The sequence below is a fragment of the Styela clava genome, chromosome 14 (assembly GCF_964204865.1).
Source record: "Styela clava chromosome 14, kaStyClav1.hap1.2, whole genome shotgun sequence".
Classification (NCBI taxonomy): domain Eukaryota; kingdom Metazoa; phylum Chordata; class Ascidiacea; order Stolidobranchia; family Styelidae; genus Styela; species Styela clava.
Genome location: NC_135263.1, coordinates 637,399 through 660,237, shown reverse-complemented (window position 1 = coordinate 660,237; position 22,839 = coordinate 637,399). Strand labels below are relative to the sequence as shown.

At 36.0% G+C, this 22,839-nt stretch overlaps 1 protein-coding gene across 1 annotated transcript; it reads left to right on the top strand.

The window, feature by feature from the left end:
* Positions 1 to 7,949: 7,949 nt before the first annotated feature.
* Positions 7,950 to 22,350, top strand: LOC120340782 (uncharacterized). The gene is made up of 16 exons (XM_039409144.2): positions 7,950 to 8,171; positions 10,392 to 10,511; positions 11,284 to 11,361; positions 11,773 to 11,803; positions 12,169 to 12,261; positions 12,855 to 12,965; positions 13,459 to 13,556; positions 13,988 to 14,068; positions 14,318 to 14,653; positions 15,035 to 15,279; positions 15,754 to 15,847; positions 16,337 to 16,472; positions 16,999 to 17,113; positions 18,007 to 18,129; positions 19,665 to 19,729; positions 20,297 to 22,350. The coding sequence occupies exons 1-16, from the start codon at positions 8,061 to 8,063 to the stop codon at positions 20,494 to 20,496; spliced, it is 2,037 nt and encodes a 678-aa protein (XP_039265078.2). The 5' UTR covers positions 7,950 to 8,060; the 3' UTR covers positions 20,497 to 22,350.
* Positions 22,351 to 22,839: the final 489 nt, after the last annotated feature.

The window sequence follows — 22,839 nt, the reverse complement described above, 5'->3', positions numbered from 1 at the left end:
GTAAGAAGATAAAATAAGTGATAAGGTTGTTACAAATCAGAAAAGTGTATTATGTAAAATGTTGAAATGTATAAGTTTATTCGACTCCTTAATCAGCATAACAATACACTTGACAGATAAAAACAAATAAATAAAAACTGATTATGAAATCAGGGGAGCAAACGAAACCTTAGATAAGGTTCATAACGTACAGAATATAAGGTGGAAGGTTTTGCCAAGAGGAAGTGGTACGTGTTATCTCACCTAAAATTATTAAGTTATTTCACACACGCTCACATGCCCAGAATACTAATTCACCGAAATACAAAACCTTGAATCGACGTGCTTTTAATTAATAATTCTATGTAAATAAACGTTCACACCTTTTACATAAATTTTGATAATATAATTTCAATTGGTTTTGTAGTCGCACTTCATTGGTTATGAGAGCTTCGAATTAGTAATCGATCGAATTTATGTCTCGGGCAATTTGCAGCTCATTTTGAGCCCTTAATCCGGGGATTTAATTAAAATAAACTAATCGTCGATCCTGGCCGATGCGCGTGCACATACACGCGTATTTGTTTCGTCACAAGTCAAACAACAGAACGTCGAAGCTTGTCTGCGATTACGTAAAGATGAATAGCTTAACTTGAAATGGCGACTCAAAATTTATCTATTTTTGTGTTTTTCATTCAAATTTGAACTTATTTATAAAAGTAAATGCGCAAACACACATAATTAACGTAACGTCTCAATTCTATAACCAGTTTGATCAGGTTTTTCCCTGATATTGTTGTTTTGATCGACAGATCTACCTGTTTATTTTGCGAACAACTCGGGATCTGGCAACAGAAACTGGCCAGGTCCTTATTTTTAATGGGGAATTTTCTTAATGAATGAAATTATGGTTCGCGGTATTGATCAGATATAATCATTTCGATTGAGGCAATGAAATGCGGGAAGTTTGAGAAAAAAAAGAGAGAAAATTCGTTTTTACACAATAAGTTTCGACATACGCGTTTAGAAACTCGAAATTCGTGCAAATTAATACATTTGACATTTTGCGAATTTAGCACAATTTGTTTCTCGAGAACTAACCGCGTGAAGGTTTATTTACTTGATATACAGTGACATATCTTTTGAAATCATTGCTTTTTCTGCGCTGTCAATGCGTCATAGGACACGGGAACGCCGTCTCACGACTGCGCGAGTCGTATTGCCTTGTTATTAGCTCTGGGAAAATATCGTCGTCGAGAGTGAATGGCGACATTATGTAACAATATATATGGACGCGCTGGTTTGTGACGTAAATGTAGTCATCGTTAGATGGGGGTTTTACTTGGTTCTCGACATTTCGCTTCGTTTCCCTCAAAAATTATTCGGTGTGTCATACCCAGAATAGACAGCGCCCAGTAAGGAAAGTTAGAATATCATAGAACAGGGCGAAAGCTAGATAAGTTTTATCAAGGTCAGTCCTATGGAACTCTTAATGGAAAGGTCATCGGAGAAACAATCGGACCTCGTATTTCTAACTTCATAGTACGTATATATGTAATGAATTTGATAGCGCAAATTTCAGTTTGTATGGCCTTATTTGAAAAGGATTATTGTGATGCCATAAGACAGTGGCAGTTTATTGAGTTGAAATATTATTGAGGAAATTTGACCTTGGTCAGACGGAGGGTTACAGAAATACACTTGTAGTAGTGGCCACGGATACATCATATTTCTATCGCGTAATATATCTATAGTTAGGTAGCTGTAATTGCTGTTTGGAAGGGATTATTGAAATGTCATTACACTGTAAATGGAGTTGAACAAACGAAGTTGTAAGTTAGGAAAGGGCATGGGCATTTCCGAAATTTATTGGCGCTCCCGAAGTATGAGCACCAAGATGGCGCACAACCTGAACACTAATCAGGTACACATACTACCTCAGGTTGTCTGCCGTCTTGGTGCATACACTTCTGTAGCTCCAATTTATTTATGCTTGCCTACAACAATGTGATTTTGTTCAGAATTCATTATATGAATACATTTGTGTTATTATGGCAAGAGTTAGTTTATTTATCTAGTACTCCTTTTATAGCAAATCGTTGTTGTATTGGTCATATGTTTGCCAAAATATTATGACACATCGGGGTAATTTCTCGGGCTGACTCGGAAGTTACGAATTCGGATTTCAAATGGATTCTAGTAGATGGATTCTAGAACAATTTGGCTTCTTACCAGTTTTGCATGCTTTACTATGAATAAAGCAGGTAGCTAAGTCGCTCGCTAAAAAATAGATCATGATTTAGAAAGGTTCAAGTACGATCGAGAAGGCAGCGATATCTGTAAAATACGAGTTTTCCTCAACACATGCTCTGGATTTGGATTTCCTGGTTTTAAAGTAGGCATATCCAAGGTTTAGGGCTTTGCGCGCGCAAGATTAAAATGGTGTGTTTCATTAAACCTGCGTAGTTGGCGACATTTCGCCGTGGGATAAATGTTCATTTCTCCTAACTGTAGAATTAACGAAGATGCGAGTTTGCGAGCGGATATGTGGCACAATCTGGCTTATAGATTGATGGTCGAGTCATCTAGTACCTGGTACGAGTACCTAAACCTCGAGTCTAGTCCGAGTAGCAGAAATTCTTTTCAAATTTTAGTCGTTGATGTTTGGAGTCTTCGTAGATTTCATTAACAACAGTGAAATTGATAAATATGGGCCACGTTGATACTAAAGCATAAAGTCTCGCTAGTAAGATTTACCCTCCGCTTGGATTAGTCGAGTTTTTTGAAACACGTGACTCGAATCAAACAATGACTTTGACAATGTCTCCACAACACTGGACTAGGAGTTCAGGAATTATTCTTGCCTACCATGGTGTCCAACACTGAACGAAACCAGCGATAACAAACTTGCTCCGGGCGAAACTCGGGATACGCACTCCTATTACTATTCTGACCTTTATCATTGTTTATTGGAACCAGGCCATAGCCTACTGTAGTACGTGCGAGATAACGAACCGTAGTTTGTTTACGAGAGCTGGCGATTTGTCGTCGATGCTACGCCCACACGCGCCTACTGAAGGAAGCCGTGACGAGGTTAACCTTTGCCGATATTTACTGGAATATCCCGAAAGTCAACTGCTTGCGATTGGCGCATCGACAGTTGGGGACACCTCAAAATATAAGCAGTTACAACTGCCACATACAAATGTGGTCCGAGTCTTGGGGTTCATGAACTCGCGTCTCTTTTCAGACGTAACAAAATATAGCTTGTGAAATAAGTGTAGATGCTTAACTTCATGGCCGTCTGGTACTAAATGGGTCAACTTACTGCCACCAATTATTTCGCCCGATAAGGCGACTTTGCCTACCTAGGTGACCTTTCGAATTTAGTGGACAACGATTGCTTTCTGTTTGCTCAACACGCTTTATTTCGTGACAATTCAGTTTGTTTATTCCATTATTGATTGCGATAAAAAATGTATATGACGTCAAAATCGCAACGTCTGTTTCGTGTTTGCTGTCTTCCGCGAGTTTATTACTCTTTATGACGAAATATTCATGGTGCAATGAGTTCGTCGCCTTCTTTGTTTACAATGGTGACATCGACTAGTCGGTATCGCGCGTTCATATAAAATGTTGAATCTTCGTTCTTACCTTTCAAAAACGTTAAAGTGTTCGAGACAACGAGTATATTTATTTTTTTGATCATATGGAGAAACGAATATAATGAAAATCCAGCATCATATAACGTGGACATGAATTACGCCACTCATAATCGGCCATTCTCTATGATTACACCGAATTTCGAAACCATTGAGAGACAAATCAACCGAGTTTCTGGATAATGGGTCGGGATAATCAGATGAATGCTTTGCACCACTTTTGGGCGAATTTTATACTTTCGATGTTTTATAAGTATTTTCTTGAGCAAGGCAGGTCACCAGTGACAATCAGAAAGCCACGGGGTTTAATACTTATACCATGAAGAGGTAAGATGATAAAACAATTTGAAAGCATATTCTAAACCAAAATGTAACGTTCGGTCAACAGTACGAGTCGGCGTGACAATAACTAGCTAATATAATTACTAGCTGTGATATTTCATCTTTATTTTGGTAAAGGTAAAGCCGGTGGTTGCAAACCACGGCGCTCGCATTGTTACCGGATTTGGTCGAGCATGAATCAACTAACTCGTCTTTGCAGAGTAAACTTTTATCGAGAGTCGCCAACGCAGCTGATCACGATCGGATTTATGTGATAGCGGATGTTTCGTTTTGGAAGATATCTTGTTTCGAGGGATTTTTTTGGAGGGCGAAGAGAAAGGGACTCCGATTACAGATCGACTACGAATTTGGATTCAAAGAAAATCTTTCTCCGAACTCTTGAGAAAACCACACTTCAAGATAAGCTTTTGCAAATGGACGTCTTCTTTGATTCTTCGACAACTTGGTGCTCATTGAGTTTTTGTCGAAAATTTGACTTCGATTATGACCAATAGTCTGAAATTGCGATCCGAGAAATTTAAAATCATGACACTCGACTTTGAATAGTTTAAAAAGACGACTGCGATCTCGACTTCAATGTCAATAGAAGCATGTATAACAGGGGTTTGAAACAGGTGGGCCGCGGGCCACAATCCGGGCAGCCAAGCCATTTAGTGTGGTTCTTGTAAACATTCATAAAATCCGAATCCGACATTTTATGTTTAAGAAGTCGCTCACGTGGGTAAAGATACAAAATGATTTTTGCTTTCGTCATTGCTTTAATTTTTTTGCCGATTTGTCCGGTGGATTTATTACTGCAAGGTTAAGCAATAACCACATTCTATTATTTCGCCTTTCCCGCATGTGAAAACTAATTTTTTTGTGGCCCGGCAGGTAGATATCTGAAGATGATTACATGGCCCATCGACGAAAATGTTACACGCCTGAAGTATAACTTCAACCTCACACCATCGACCGCGATGTACATACAATTCCTCGGTTACGAAGTTCAAGTGAAATGATCCAAAACGATATTATAATCTCAGACCGATACAAACCGCAGTTCATTTTGAGCTCAGAATCGTTACGGGTCATTGATTATCACATAGATTGTATATTTTGCCTCGCGTTTTAGGATTTCCTTCTGAATAAAACATGAATCGACTTCGTTCAATCGTTGTCGCGATTATATTATTTACCGACGGCGCTGTAAACGCGAGTTCGTCTGCTGGTTCAGTGCTGAGTGTAGTTCGATATTATTGAATTCTATGAATACTTTCAAATAATCTAAGCCGATGTAGCTTTTAGCCCGGGAGAATACCTGCTATTAACTTCTATTTTGCTAGGTACCAGGTAACCGCGTATTATTGATTTATTATTTTAAATTGATTGCATTGTCAATGAATGTGACATTGGAGCAAAAATTAATATAAACTTTTACGTCGTTACGAAATATGACATCATCATACAGCGTGATGTGATGGAAAAATACGTCATCATAGTAACACAAATTTACGTAATAATAAGTTATGCAACTATATATGTTTAATAATTATTCTAAAATGTAGTAGGGTCTACATATTATATAAATCTTAAATCATATTTACAATCAAACGCCCCAACGAAGTTTTAATGAATTTGCCAAATAATATTGTTTATTTCGATCTATCGTTTGTATTTATGAAATGCATGATCATTAAAATGACTTTCCACTCGTTCATTGTGAAACTCGCGTCTCGGCGCACGTACAACGTCTTTAATTATTCAAATGCTTGAGCGTGTCCCGTGGTGAATTGATCCCTCAGTTTCATTAGATGTTTTCGTAAGGAGAGATTATTTACAAATTGCGAAGCTTATATTGTGAGACTAAAATTGTTTACGAAGAAAGCGGGTGGGGTTGCGATAGGCGAAGTACTAGCTTGCGATTTTCTAAACGAGAAATATGAATTGTCATCATGAATTGTTTATTCATTTATGAACCGATCTAAGCAAGGTTACTGTGCCACAATAATATATTGGTCCTCGGCCAAGACCGGAAAACACAGATAACAGACTGCAGGTGGCGACATTTCGAATTAATTAAAGAGGCAATAATATATTCAAACCTAATTGGTGTTTGCAAAAAAAGTACGTTTGTTTTCGTAAAACATCCAGATTCAGCGGACTGGTACGTATACGGAAATATATTTTTGTTCGCGATAAAAGTAGATAGGGCAGTCTAACAGAGTACTTGGAGAATATTATGTAATCGGAATGATGATATATATTGTGGATTAAAATAGGAACCCGTGGTAAATATTTAGGATAAGCAAAAGTTAAATTCACGACAGAATTGCCGGTCCGCGAATGATGCATGCTCGCAAAATACTCTAAAACTTTACGTCGTGTACCTCACTGTGTTATAATTCCTATTCACGATGCAACTGCTGTTATAGCATTAGAATACAGACGTTTTTGGAAGTCGCACCGATGCGTTAATAATGGCGACAATACGGCAATTGTCGCCCTAATGTACGGGTGACTTTTACTCGCGCGTTTAAAGATTTTTTATCGATTACAGGACAGGTATTGAAACAATGTTTACTAAGCGGGTTTGCTAGTCTACTACTTAATCAATATTCCGTCGAGTGAAATAAATTTATTATGTTTGTTTAATACATATACACCCATGTCAGCATGTAGTGTAAGGAAGGTCAAGTTCAGTTCGATCATACCTTTCGACCATAATATTTTGACCGCTCTGCTTGTTTATTTTGGCAGCATAAGCATCGTTTTATAGTTTTCGATGATTTTGATACAATACAATACACAGCTATACAGCTTGTCGTACTGGTACCGATGTGCGATATTATTTGTGTCCATATTTGCGAGCCATTCATTGCTCTTGTATTTAATTTAATATTGCATTTGAATTTTCGTTTATTTGATGAAATAAATTTTCTGTATTGTCCGGACCCTAGTAATTTTGAAGTTTCATAAACGGACCTTTGGTGAAAATAGTTGAGTAGCCCTGGTCTAGTATATGTTGTTATGAACAGAATAATGTCTTCTCAATCAGAGTGAGTGTGCTAATTCTGTTCGTAAAATTTTGGGAATGAAAATCATGAGACTGCTCAAAAATAATATATGCCAACCTCATCTGATGATGCCTGCTACACTATTTTATTATTGCATTAACACAGCAACATCTTTGATTGTGTCTGTCTCGGTTATTCAGTTATAAGACAGACCGAATCAGCGAAAATTGAGAAAGCATCCATCTGCCTAGCTCAATGCCTTACTTGGTAACAGTCCAGGATTTGGACCTACATATTAGATATAGAGTTTACCAAAGTGGAAATTTATTTTGTCAACCAGAAGTACAAATGTGTGTTGAATAATAAATAAATCAAAATACAGTTGATTTATCATCGACTGGGTGATGTCGAAGTTCCTCTGTAGCAATCTATCCAAATAATTAGTGAGTTCATGTCTAGTAAAACAACACACAAACTGTTAGTGATGATTCACAAAATTCATCTCGCAAAACATGTTTACATGATCTCTGATAATGGTATTGACTAAAGTCTCTGGCAGAGATGAGATTAGGACATGATTTCACACTTCATTTTGAGAATCAGTGGTTAGCTGTAGCAAAGGTGTAGCCAGAAATGTTCAAAGGTTGGAGGTTTCTAATTGCCAAATTAGACCAGGACAGCTAGTGGGTCAAGGGTCAACATCAAGGGTCCAAAATTTGTTTCAAGCTACGAAAAATTGCTATTTATGACACAGAAAACCCCTTTTTTTCTTTCTTAAAAGGAGAGTACCGACTCGCTGAAACCAATATTATTCAACAAACCATGACCGAGCAGAATTATGTCAGCATAATAGTGCAATCTCATTGCTGCAATATTATACCTTATTGATCTCTTGATTAGCTAGTCAAAGGGTTGTTTTTGTTAAATTCTTAGTACTTAAGTTTTTCTATTTTATTTATTTAACAGATGTAATAAGATTTGTAATTTTTATTACTTTGCAAAGATAATATTTATTTACAAGCTTTTCGAGAAGTTTAAATACATTTCCCGGATATAGTTGATAACCCTTGACCCTGTCTCCATGACGATGCCATCAGTTGATTGCCCCACCCCCTTTGCAACTCCCCACGCTCGGACTCTTGTCTTGGATCGAATTAAACAAAGATTCAATAACTATGGACAACATACACAGGTGAGAATTCTTTGTTTTGAATATAAGTCACTGGAGTGTGACTGGACGGAATCGTATCATTCTTATTATGAACTACCTACCATTGCTACCTGTCATGCTTCATCGCACTGTTGATGTTTTTTAACTTGAGGACTAAATGAAGCGTGATTGATCAGAATAATGTCATCATAATTGCGGGATGTAGATTTTGTGCCCAAGGTCAAATATACCAAATGGAATATCAAATACATGAAGAATTCCACGGCCTATGGTTCGGTTACCATTCAAATATCATAATAGCCTCTTACATATCAGTGTTTAGGCTTCTTGTTTAAAGCCATTTTCAGAGATTTGAATTTTCAAATATTATTAATCGCCTGCCCTTCATATAAATGTCTTAGCCTATGCAAAGACCGGTAAATCAATAAAATTGAACAATAATAATGTCACAATGGGTGGGGGAATGTGATTATGAGTCATAATGATGACATGAATAGCCGGAAAACCTGTTTTGCGGACCAAAATGTCACTTTAACATTTACAGAATTTCAAGACATTTGTTCCCAATAATTTCAAAATATAGATTCAAAGCATTTAAAATAATTTTGCTATTCGGAAAAAACCAAACTTGTCATTTTATCGACTCTTTTACAAAATAAAGTTGATTATATACCCTGCTGTGGTTGATTAGTTTCTCACGGTTGTCGACAATGCAATGTAATACTCAATACGCTACATCTGTGTTCCCAATGAATTTTATTTAAATTTGGTCCTGAAAATTGGACATTTTTTTGCAAAATTCAAAAAAAAAAGTTGAATTTTTGTTTTATTATGCTAGCAAAGTAATTCTGCAAACTTTAAATTTGTATTAAGTGTAAAATTTTGAAATAATGTTTTAATTTTGTGTTTGGGATCACTGGCTAGTCCATGGTATCACCTTGGTACATTTCCTGTATTTGGAGACAGTCTGAATCATTTACTGATGGAAAAATAAACATTGTGATAATCAATGTGTCATGTTTGGCCCACACATAAGTTATAGGTTGATCAGTTAATCATGATTGGCCATGCATAATCATAATCTGGGAATAATTTTATTGTTTATGAAGAAGTCTGTATGAAATGCCATTTGTAAAATTAAACCCCTATCTCAATTTCCATGTCTTCAGGAGAAATCCATAAGTGCCAACCTTAATTTGCCATATAGCAACTGATTGATTAATTAGCAGTGACTCCTTGCTCGAAGTAAAAGCTGTATAAAAATACTGTTAGAACTTACTCTAAATATTTGGTAGCTAAATTTGATATCTATCATAATGCAGAACATGTATTCCCGTCATATTATGTTTATTCGGTACCCCTAAGTATGTGAACCAAGATGGCGGACCCCGAACATAGTATGTGTAAAAGAATAAGATTAGGACATAATTTCAGCTACAAATACTACAGGGAGTCACTTGGCTAGTCCCCCAACTCGCAACAGAACTAAAATAAGTAAAATTGGAATAAAATTATTACCCTAACCTGGTACACATACTATATTGCGGTGTCTGCCATCTTGGTTCACGTACTTCGTGAGTACCGTTTATTCAGGTTTTGAAATATTCTAACACTAAAACACTTTCAAAAGGGCCTTGTGGTGGAAGATCACATAGTATTTCAAATAATCAATTTAGAAAAATAAACTTACTCCTATTTACCAATATTCTAAATTTGAATTTTATTGATTGTCTATGATGTCATAATTGTTCTCAGTTTTGATTGGTCTGCTATGTTCCTTAGGTATATTGATTATATATGTCTGTCCCATGTATGGTTTGGGCATAACTGCTCATTTCTATTTTAAGTTTAAATACAAATTAAGAAACAAATTGGTTTCGTAACTGTGTTAATGGATTATGACAAAACAATTAAGAGTTCCCTATAAGGAAATGTCAATTATGTCCTCATAATGATTTCCAATATCGTGATTAATAATTGTTAATTTGAGATAAAGTTGCATAATTAGGAAAATGGGAAATGGATTTTCAACAATATTACTATTGTGTCAGATGTTTTTGATGACTATTTCCGAATTGAATGCAAATGAAAAAATACATATATTGTTTGGTGACAGAGTGTGTAAATCTGGCAACTGTCTACATAATCATGACATTAGAAATACTTTCAAAATATATCTTGAATAAAAGTTGCCCCAACCATTGATCATTTTCGCTGACTAAATTTTCTTTTGAACTTCAGAAATGTGCGGACCGCTACAGTTCCGCTCAACAAACGATACGCGCCAATGAAAGACGAGATACTGCCCTCTTGTGGCAAAAAGTACAGGAACTCAAAAACAAGAAAGGAATGAAAACAAAGGTGAGAGGAGCTTGTTGCTATGATTAATTTGCTTGCGAGTTCTCGAAGGATTTTTTATAGCTTCAACATCTGGTAGACAAACAAAAATACTACCTTTCATTTAACTTCGGACATGTAATAAATATAGAATTATTAATGAAAACAGTGTCATTAGTTCGTAATCAATGTTAATCGGTATTTGCTTGTTCATGTTCAATTTCTCTTTGTGCTAAAGTAGGGCCCAACTTACTTGGTTTTGGCCTTCCCTGACGATAAAGCATATCTTCAAATTATTTGTCAATATATTATCTTCCTTGATGATTGTTTTCATCGTCAAACTATTTTGCCTCGAGGCATTGTGATCTAATTTTATTGAGTCGTTATTCCTGCAATTTCTTAAGTACTTAATCCAAATCAATGCTTGTGGGAATGGCCTGGTATTAAAAATTTCGTTACAGGCAATTTTTGACATCATTGCTACTTGAAATGTATGTTACAATAAATAATAAAATACTATATTTTTGCTTGTTCATTAGTTATAATGTATTTTCTGGAGACTCATGTTATGGGCAAGAAGTTGGCCTATGGAGTGTTTTACTGAGTTATGTGTTGGGGATATTCACTTTTTTCACAACAGATGGAGCAATCAATATTTCAACCACAATTCACCTTTTTTATATATTTAGTGGGAAACCACATCTGATTTCCTAACATTTGTGTGGGATTTTACTGACATTTCAGCTTCAAATATTAGTCGATCACATTTTTGAGCATTGTTCTCTTGTTTTCCCAGGATTCACGGCAAAAGATTTCATCCGTTGACACAAATGATAACGATTCAGGATATCTAGCAAGAGCGGCGGCTCAGTCTGTAAGTTTATTATAAATTTAGTTGTGTGCTGTTGAAAAGAAGATCTCTCCTCAGCTATTGTGTGATAGGAATTTATTGGAAATTCTGACCTGAACACTCTGGTTAAAAAAAACTTATTTTAGCTACAGAAAATTGCTATATATGATACAGAAAAATGTTTTTTTTATCACATTTCTGTGGTTGGTCCTAGTTAGCTGCTACCCCTCAAAACTGACATTGTTGTGACTGTCTGAAGAGCTTGAAATTGACTCGAAGGAATTGGAAATTCCTGCTTTGACTTTCGACACTAAATCCAATCCCAATATCAAAATAAGCATTCGAATATAATTCCACAGTCTTGGTAACAACCACTTGCTAGTCACTCTTATTTTTTCCTCCAATCAATTTATCATTTTTGTTTCTGTATTTTAGCTGAAGAGAAAGCTGGAAAATGAAGCACAAGGTAAGAGTTTTTATTGGACATGAAGTTTGTAACGAATCAATTTGCTAAGTTGCTGTTGTTATTAAGAAATTCCTATTTTTTCTCCAATTGTTCTACTCGAAATATTTTGATTATTCAGTTCTTCGATTGAAATTCAAGTTGTACGAATGGAATCACTCTGCCACATCCACAAGTTTTGGTACTTTCGTAGTTAGGGTTAGGCTTCCAGTCCCGTTACACAACTTGATGTAAATAAATATGGACAAAATTAGTTACCTCCATAATATTGATACGCATACTTCTGGAGAGCGCAGTGTCGCTCAGAGCACATCGGTGGATATTCCGGCTTGCCTTACCTTAAATGAATTTCCAAACTTTGTGTTCAGGTTACGGTGACTCTTCTATGAGCCAACGTCAACAACAAGAAGCCAAAAAGATGAAAAATGATCCGCACCTACAGAAAAATAACCAGAGACAAGGTATCATTTCTCTTATCTCATTTTCTTTGCAGAAGGGAAGATTTGGTTATTTATAACACTGGGACAAATTAAATTTCGTCTTTTTTGAGAATTTGTCTGAAGCAAGGTCACATGTATTCGCTTCAAAGTAAATGAAGCTCAGAGTAAATTAGTTGCAACCACTGAAACGCCAAGAATTATTGAAGCTATATAGAGATATGCTGTTGCATACACACTTATTCATTCAAGAGTAAAGTAGACTCATCTTTAAGCAAAGTTATGGCCAATCACTACTGGTTGTTGAGAGCTGCTGAAATTATATAAGAATATAGTGGTGTATACACACGGACTCTGAAGTGAAGGAGACTCATTTTCTAAGTGAAGTCACAGGCAGCCATTAAAAAGACTTATCTGTTTGAAATTGGGTGGAAAATATATATTTGGGCAGAAAACTTGTCCATAGAGAACTGAAATAAAGTCAAGATAAAAAGGAATAGGAGCTTTATTTTCACACCTTGTGAATATGTTTAACAGAAGAAATGCTTTCTGTGTCCAGTGAAATAAATAATGACTTCAGCCAAAACTTTTCTGATTTAGTTTAATTCTTTATTCAGAATACCAGATACCTAACGTGTCGGTACAAATTGTTCAAAACTTCGGGAATGATTCTGCAAAACAGATTGAAACTACAGTCAATGTTCAACATTCGAGCAGGAACATGTCAGGTAGGTCCATTAGAGCAAGGATCTTAACTTCATGATGGGCCCATAAAATGATTTTCAAAGTTTTGTAACCCAAAAAATTATGTGCAGTTTAATTCATAATTTATTCAGCTATATATCTCTAGAAAAATTACAAAATAACGAGCTAATTGCGTTATGCTGCTTGCGTTATGTGCGTTATGCTGGTCTTCATTAAGGTTTTAAGTTTTTGATTTGTGAAATCAAGTTTCTGTATAATATGTGATGTCATATTTTATTATGATGTCAAGTTTTATCATTGTGAATGTGATGTCACATTTGTATTATGATGTTCTGTTTTATTATTATGATGTGATATTTGTATTAGGATGTCAATTTCATGTATTTTGAGGTCAGGTATTTGTAAATTTTTATCTTACCTTGTGAATTGACATTGTCAAGGTTCAAGACTTGAACCTGTGAACCCACACAATGCACTGTGGAAGAGAACACTTCTATTAATATTTTTTACATTCAGATTCTCAATCTGTCAGTGTGAATGTCGGCCCCAAGAATATAAAGCAAGAAATGGTGCATGACAATCGCCAAGGGCAACAACTTAGTCAGCAAAATATGGTAAATATCGCTTGGAATGTGTGCATCTCAAAATGTGCATTTTTTAATCCAACCCTGGTTGAAAAATTACCTAATCAATGTTCTAAATTTTGCAAAATCATGATGTAAATTTCTTTTTGTACCTTTCGTGTTGAATTACAACAAAAAACCTTTATACTATATAAAATGATCTAGTTTTTTTTTCACAAAAATGATCATAACCAGAGCACAATGCATGTCTGAATGTCTCATATCACCAGCCTTTGTCAGACTTAGTCTCGAGGTTACTTCAAACAGATTTGATCATTTTAAAACAATTTCATAAATGTGGGCAGATATCAAGTAATTGTTTAAGCAAGTGGATTAATATTTTGCAATGTACTTCGAAAATTATCAAGCGACGGCAGTTTTGGATTTTCTGTTCTTTAATTAATGATCGTCTTTATTCCCAGAACCAACAACAACAGCAACAATGCCCACCGGGGGCAGCAGATTCAAACGATCTAAGTGGATTTGATCTGGACCTGGACATGGTAAGCATCTACTAAGTGCAAGATTTCTAGTTTTCCATCAAGTGTTCCACTCTTCCTCTCTGCTAAAGGATATAAACAAGCAGTTGTTTAGATGATAAAACTGCTGTGCTAAAAAAAGAATAATTCACTATTTTTGTCCCTTGTCTACGAATGTTTACTTAACATCCGAATGCAGATTCTTCTAAATCACTTGAGACTATGACCTTGAAATAGGATTGTAACCTTGAAATGACCTTGAACTTTTTTCAGAACACACTTGATGAACTACTATCTCACATCAACGATGATATAATAGATGACATCATATCTCCTGATGGTCAACAATCTATGACATCACAGTCACAGCCTATGACATCACCATATACTCATAATATGACATCACAATCACATGTAATGACATCACAAACACAGCATATGACATCATCACAGTCTCAGCAAATGGCATCAATGCAACGTATGTCATCACCAGGACAACATATGACATCACCACCGATGACATCACAGATGATGCAACAGCAACAAAATGCGAAAATGTATTGTAAAAGTGAAAAGGTTGATATGTTCCCAGGATTTCGAGGAAATACGGTAATTTAGTGATTTTCTGTTTGATTGTTCTCAGGATGGACCACGACATAGTTATTCTTTTTTCTAGAGTTCATTTGCATTTTTGAAAATGAAATTGCTGGACTCCCAAGCCTACCTGGGATTGGCTCAAGTAACCGCTGGTCGGTTACGGCTTCCTCCACCATCAAGTTCATGCTTCCGAAAACAAATAACTAATCCTATACCCAAACATGGCCGGTTCGCCATATGATTAAGTCGTCTTATCACCTTTCCACTCCCCCGGGATAAATATGTAAATCTTATCCTAACATATTTGCCAATTCTATACCATGCAAAATAGAACTAATCATATATCATCAGCTTAGCTCTCCTTATCTTACTAAATCTCTATTTCTAATTCAGCCTGAAAATAAGCAGGAAAATATCGGATTGCCTCGTCAGAACAGCATGAGTCAGCAGAATATTTCCGCCAATATCATGACTCAACAATCTTTGCGTGTGGGAGGAAACAACTTTTCTGCAAATTTATCGTCGCAACAGAATATTTCTCTGAATATGTCAACTTTGCAACAACAACAAAATAATTATGCCACTAGTGGGAGACAGATGCCATCGAATAACAGTATGACGAGTCAACATATACAAAGGTATGCATTCGTACCAGAGTGTTTAATTTATATATATATTGGACTTAAATAAACTCTTGAGGTTGAAGAAAATTTTGACTCGTTTTTTGCTACAGGGGAAGCAATACCTTTTAATTGTCCCCAAGTCATCCCATTCTCTCAATATATTTATCTTGGTCAGACGTGATGTTAAAAATAAATTTCTGTCGGTGTACTACACTGTAAATGTTCGTGATAGTGTGCGGCATGATCCTTTAATCACCTAGATTAGTCACATCCTTGCATTATAACATAGGGGGCCGTCGATGCAAAAGCATAGAAGAAGGATAAGTAATTAGTCTCACTAAAACCAAATCAATAGGGCAAGTTAACTGCGATGTACTTTTTTCGATGAAAAATGGCACATGCATTAGCTTATTGTCACCGCTGATCCGGTACATTAGTTATTCGAAATATTATATGTTCCTCCAACTATTATCTAACTTTTTATTCCAGACTGAACCAGGTGGCCCAGTTTGCCCCGCACGAGGCTCCCCCTCCTGAACCCCCGAGATTGTGCCATCCACCGGCAGGTTCTCATGGCCCACAGGTAAGAGTATTTTCAAATGCATAATTCTGTAGCTCTTGTCATTTCAGTGTTACTCGTAATTTTGCTTAGAGATAAGTTTTTCTTACTCTGAGTGAGTGAACCACCATAATTTCATAACGTTTCAGTAGCTCTTGGCATTTCAGTGGCCGTATCTTTGCTCAGATGTGAGTCACCTTTACTCCTTAGTGAGTGCACATACATCTGTGTTAGTGTGTAGCAAGGCACATAGACATCGAATGATTATCTTTCTTCATGCTACAGCATCCTTGCATCATATGTATCCACCAGCGCAAAGGCACAGAGTAGAGATAGGTAGTTGATATCACGCAGCCACACTTAAAATCATATTTGAATCGTGAAAATGACAAATCTCAGAAACATGAAAATTGTGTTCGATTATCTGGCTTCTGAAATAACCTAATTTTAATTTCCAATTTAGCTGGAATTCAATTATTAACATTTATGTTTCTAATACTTTTGTTCTTCCAGTCTCAAGCCAACTACTATGAATCTCATTCCCAGCAATTGAAACAATTAGCGGAGAAGACACGATATGGTTCAATGAGCGGTTCCGGGTCAGTAAACATGCCCTCTGACCCCAGGTCAACCCAACACTTCCCACCACGTAAGTAATAGCTTGTTGATATTATATTAATGCAAATAGGAGAGATTTCATGCAATTTTTGCTTGCATTTCCGAAAAGGTCTGAGCCATTAAAAAAACGACTGCCAATTAAGAAAAATTTGTTTTCGAGCCCCAATTTTAAGTTGGAAGATATTGTAGCTACCCACTCCAGCTCCAAGAAAATCCAACATATATGAAAAAAAATTTCAATCGCTCGTTGAGAATGCTATCAAAAATATTTGTTTAATATGTGTTTGGCAGCTTCGACTCCACTTGAGTTGGACCACAATTTATGGAAAATTCAAAGTTACTCGGACAGGGGTCACCTCCCATTGAAAATTCCTGACTATGCCCTGAACTCAGGTTTATATTGAATGTCTGATTTTGACTCTTGACTTCAGAGAAAATTTTTACTACCAATATCAATAAAAACATTCCTGACTTAAATTCCACAGCGCTGATTAAGACATCTTATTGCCTTTCCTCTCCCAGATATTCAAAACTACATGCTTCGAATTCATTTTCAGATTATAGAGGGAATATTGAAGTTCCATCAATGAGTCAGCAAATAAATCTACAGAGTCATCATCAGATGCCACCCGGTGGCCAACGACTTTCACACATGGATTCAAATATGTACGGGTGAGTTTGTGAAGGGTTCTAGTTTTCATTCTTTTTAATTATTGATGGTCTCGAAGAAAAGACCCCTTTTATTTAGCTGCTGATGGACAGAGTTGGCAAGCAAGTCTGTTAGCTCTCTTCAAGCAAATTAATTTGGTCTTTTTAATGAGATGGAAAAGATACATCCTAGAGCAGAGGTGGGCAACATACGGCCCACGACGAGATTTTGACCGGCCCGCTGACTGTACATCAGTACATTATGATATTTCATTATTACACTTTAAGTACATTATGATAAATTCATTTTGTGTTTTTTGGTCTCTATTTTTTTTGTACTTCAAACTTTACTTTAAATCGCGATTTATAATTTTCTTTCTTGCATTAGAGAATAAATATGTGATTAAGATATTGAATACTATTCATGTTATAATCCGGCCCGCCAAGGACTTCATTTTCCCACATCTGGCCCGCCGACTAGAGAAGTCGCCCACCCCTGTCTTAGGGGGTGAATGGGGATGATGGTTTATTGGTTAGAGCGCCGAACCTATCTTTGTTCGCGTTTCAGGTTCACATTTCACTCAGTGTCATAAATTCTATGGGCTTTGCTATCCTGGAAATATTCTAGTAATATTAGTAGCTCTTCATGTGTTAGTGGCTTTTTGCCTTGGTAATGCCATCAAGAATGTTCTTTGACCAGTATGTCAGTTTTCGAAAAAGGTGAATCGTTCTAAATCATACAGGCTGAGGTTTCAGTAGATTTTGGCATTGCAGTGCTCATCCATATATTTGTTCAGAGATGAGTCTACTTTACTTTGAGTCAGTGTGTATAACTTTGCTCTAAGCAGATAAACAAATTAAAGATAACCAACATGTTTTACATGCAAATTCCATGATTTTTTTAAATATTTTAACAGTCGTCCGGCTCCATTCGTTCAAACCCAACGTTCCAGCATGATGATGCAACAATCGATTCAACAAGAAGCAATTATGATGCGACAACAACACATGCAGAATAATTCACACCCTTATTATGGCAGGTAAAAATGAAAATCCCTTTCTCACACGAACGAAAGTTTTGTTGTTTCCAATTTTTTTCGAGCAATTGAAGTCTATTTCAGCAACTTCGCTATTAGTGCTGCTACTTGCACTTATTAAAGGCAAGTACAATACGCATAGAAACCTATAAATCAGTGTTCTCAAACCGTCGGGCCAACGTGACGATTTAATATGGCCCGTCGAACTTGAGTGAAATAGTTTAACACTCCATGTTTTTCGAATTTTTTTGTTCTAAACACCGCTAATTGTTACATCATTTGCACAGTTCTAGCATGTGTATATTCATAACAATCCAATCATACCTGTATCTTAATTATAAGTATCGTCCCCTCCTGGCCTATGAATATTTCTTCTGCTTCTTTTTTTGGCTCGCAGTCAATGAACTGGTATAAATAGTTTTTGGTAGCAAAAGGGAGATCCCGAAGTATGTGAACCAAGATGGCGCACAACCTGAACATAGTATGTGTACCAGATTATGGTTCAGGTTGTGCGCCATCTTGGTGCACATACTTCGGGAGCACCAGCAAAAGTGCAAGGCAGCGGATTACTGGTGTGTTCTATCAGTACACTAGGGCTGGGCATTTTTAATCAAGTTGTAAACTATTCGACTCAAATTTTGAATTGCCGCCATCTTGTTTTTTTATTCGATCACCAAAGGTCTGGATAATTTGACATTTTGTTATGGAGTCATTTTTCACAATGAACTTGTGACATGTGACTCTTTTCTTCCTAGTGAGTTATTGATGAAACACGTTTCTTATTGTATGTGAACGCAAATTTACTGAGTGATAGAATCTACGTTTTCAGTAATTTATGTGGCCGACCGACCCATAACATAAAAGTCGCATCCAAATTCATATCTTCCAAGTATTCGGGGTTAGATTCGAAAAAATATTCGATTCGATTCCGAAATCATCAGGTATTTGAAAATACCCGGCCCTACAGTACACTTTTAGTTGAGGCATTTAGACTTATATATCAGAGGGGGCAACTGTTCTAGTAGTATTCTTTCTGATTTCAAGTTCAGAGTTTCGCTGTTGCAACCTTGTATTATTTTGTGTACAAATTCGTCCTCAGCTTTTATGAACCATGCATCAGCACAGTGCTGGTACCATCCAACTCAGCTTGCAATATGGTGCTCCAGTCACTTAGACGTTACCGTATTTGTGCCGTAGTTGTCATGGTTATCTGCCAGTCGCTGTTCGGAGTCGTTTGCTTAGTGAGTCCGGAAATATCCGGCCTTTTTAAACATATTTCTGCCAATGTCAGTATTTTGGCGTCAGACTCCTCACTTTAGTACTGTATTTAGTTCGATTCTTGTTCTTGTATGACCCAATGTTAGACTATTCATAGGTGTCGCTGCTCGATAACGAATGCTGGTTCATCGCGTCCCCTTTCACCCTGAAATGCATTATTTTCCTCTCTTTTCTTATCTCGTTCTGTATGTACAGTGTGTATTTCTTGGTGATAAAATAATTACTGATTACTGAAAACCGTTATTTGTCTTATCTTTCAGAATCTCTGAACCACATTCACAGCAAGTTCTTCCAACAAATGTCAATGTTCCTTTCCCAGGGAATGGTGAGTCATTTTTTGTGTTTTTTTTGTTTTTTTTTAGGGGGGGGGGGGACTCAGTATTTATGGTGGGGGATGTTGGCCTCCAGTATATTGTGATATAGTACTTGAGTATTGTGACTTCATAATGTCGATAAATTACAAATTGGACCCTTTTTTTTCAAAATTGCGATATTACTACATTGTCAACAAATTAAATTTTCAAAGTTATTCATTTTTATTCGAGACAAACTTTTATATTTGCGCATTTAGTTGGCTAGTTTGAAGTCTTATTGTTTATGTCGCATATTGATTCGGGGTATTTGGTGTGTATCGTATCTATTTGTAAAAAAAAATATTTTCATATCATACATAGCAATTTTCGCAGCTTGTAGAATGCTTTTTAAAGACTATCGATTTCCGACTCTCTAGCTACGCTTCTGGTGGTGGACATGGAATATATCCCTGCTAACTTTCACAACCCCTTGTCATTCTCATTTGACTGATTAATTATATCGATCATTCCAAAAATATAGAAAGTTGAAAGAAAAAGCCATTTTCCTCTATATTCATCATGTTTTCTTTTAATTTCAGCACCTCACCCATCATGGAACTCTAGAGGTGCAGGATGGCCGTCAACGAACCCACATAACCCCATGCATCGACCTCAAGTAACCCCTGAGCAGGTGCAACGACCTATGATGAACTCTGTTCCAGAGACAAATAATTATATTCCTGAATTTGATCAAGATTTGAACATTTTGGCTGAAATTTTAAGCAAAGCAAACCCTTGAATGATTTCGCAGTGCTTGAAATGAAACAATTTTACTATTTTGAGCAAATTTGAAAGATTTACTTAAAACGCAGGGGATGAAATAAGCTTTTTTTTACATGATCTAAGATTCTTACATGTCTGAGATTCGCATGAATGATATTGCAGAGCTTAACAGTAACATTGCAGGGTTTGAAATGAGCTTTCTGTTTTTGAAAGTTGACATGGATGAGTGGATTTACAGGTTCGAAATGATATTTTATTGGTGCTTATTTATACTGCCTCTACAATTATTGTTGTTGCATTTACAGATATATTTTATTAAGCTGCCATAATTTGTAGCAAATCCAAGTTACTGTTTTATATTTTAATTTTTTGTTCCTTAATGGAATTCATGGTCCATATTTTGCCAGCTCAGTATTATATGGTGGGATAGGGTGAGATTCCTATTCATTCTGGGGGGGGAGAGGAAAGCCGATAAGGTGCCATCTCCTCTGGTTATCAGCCCATGTCTGAAATGGGATCAGTTAGTATTTAGGTATTTGTATCAGACACAAGATGGTGGTATTTCATGCAATCCAGAAAGAATTTTTATGAATTTTCATCTCTCCTTGTTAACAATTAGTTTCAAAGCAACAACAATGATGTCATAAAATAAAATGTCATAAGACAAGAATGAATTTCTATTGGTTTATCACAATTGATAAATTTTGTTTATTATATAATAATGTATATACATTTTTTTTATCTATATTTCACTTGTTTCCGACATTCCTTTGTTGTTTATTCTCATTTTTCACTTTTTACAACTTTTTCTCTTTCCGCCTATTTTGTCTGTATTTTACATATTTTATAAATATGGTACATTTTCAAGACTACAATTGAGATTTCACACGAAACCTCTTTCTCTAAAAATGAATTGATGATAAGTGGACAATGATTCCAAACCATGGGCAAATATTGAAATTTCTGAAAAAATTTTATTTGGAAATTATTTACAAAAAAATGCTTTTTAAACTGGTATCGAATCATAATTTGAAGTAATATTTAAATGAAAAGTTACAAAAGTTTAAAACTAAAAAAAAGATAAGTTTTCTTCATTCTCTGAAAACAGATTTTTTGAGTTTTGCCTTTTTTGGGGGAATATTCATCTATGATAAGAATTTGAGTCGCATAATTTTGGCCCTTTTATGAAATTGAAATCTGTTAATTGAAGTTGATATCTCCACCTCTAGCAGATTTTTCCTTGTTCTGGGCAAGATAAATCTATCACTGCAGTCAAAAGATTTTTTGTGTCAAAAATATTGTTAATTCATACCCTGCTTTTATGGTGCTGCCTCATGCGTGCTAAAAATATTTAAATTTTCTTAAAAACTCCTTGCGTATTATTATATAGATTATTATATACAGTCTGTCGAAAATTTTTATTAATATCAATGACTTTACCCTTCTCGACATTTCAGTACGATGGCTCGAGTTATTTGAGTCTAGTCGAGTCAATGATTCGACCCCTAATTTTGGGCCGACCTGTTTGTATATCTATCTATTATTTTGAATAGATAAAATCTGTTAAAAATAAAATTAGATATTGGTCTATTCTGCAAATGTCATTAATTTTTATTAAACCTAGCCATTTTAGAATCCGAACCCGAAAATCTAATTTTAATAGCTCAGCCAACATAGGTATTGGTCAAGATATTGCTGCAATAATAGCATATTCTGATCAATAAACATACGTTTCGACGAATAATATTCTTTCCCAGATGTATAACTTTCTCCAACCTTCCCAAGAGAATCTGTAATCGGGGATGAATTCTTCGAGTTTCATTCCATTTTCTGTACATTTCTATCATCAGAATTAAAAAGGTTCAAAAGATATGTTTTGTGCGTATATGTGTCCTGGGCAGAGTAAGGAAACAGTTGGGCTGCTTATCGGAACCAGCGTTATTTCATATTCCGTCTGATAGTGCCATCGCGTTTCACTCATAACGATGCCAAGAAACTAGAAGGCACTCATGTTGGCAGTTTCAGCCTCTTGCTGCTAAATTTACAAATCTGCATTCTTCTTTATGATTTACCGGATTCACTGTCTGGTAACGGCTGATTTATTGGTACTCCCGTGGTATGTGTGCCCTAATTAGGGTTAGGTTAGGCCATAATTGTATTCCCATTTTAGTTCTATTACGAGTTCGATGACTCTCTGTGTTAGTCAAGTGAATATACCCCTGCCCATAGGTTTCCGTCTCTTTACACAACTTGATGTAAAGTAGACGAACAAAGTGGTTACCTCCATATTGGTACACACACTTCTGGAGCACCGAATCATCCTCATAAGGCTTACAGTTTAGTAGAGTTGTCTTCAGGT

Bases quoted from the DNA above. Each gene is read 5' to 3' on its own strand.
- LOC120340782 (XM_039409144.2), top strand. From the start codon at position 8,061: ATGACGATGCCATCAGTTGATTGCCCCACCCCCTTTGCAACTCCCCAC. The intron at 14,654-15,034 runs GTAATTTAGTGA...TTTCTAATTCAG, and splicing joins CAGGATTTCGAGGAAATACG to CCTGAAAATAAGCAGGAAAA. The intron at 15,848-16,336 runs GTAAGAGTATTT...TTGTTCTTCCAG, and splicing joins CAGGTTCTCATGGCCCACAG to TCTCAAGCCAACTACTATGA.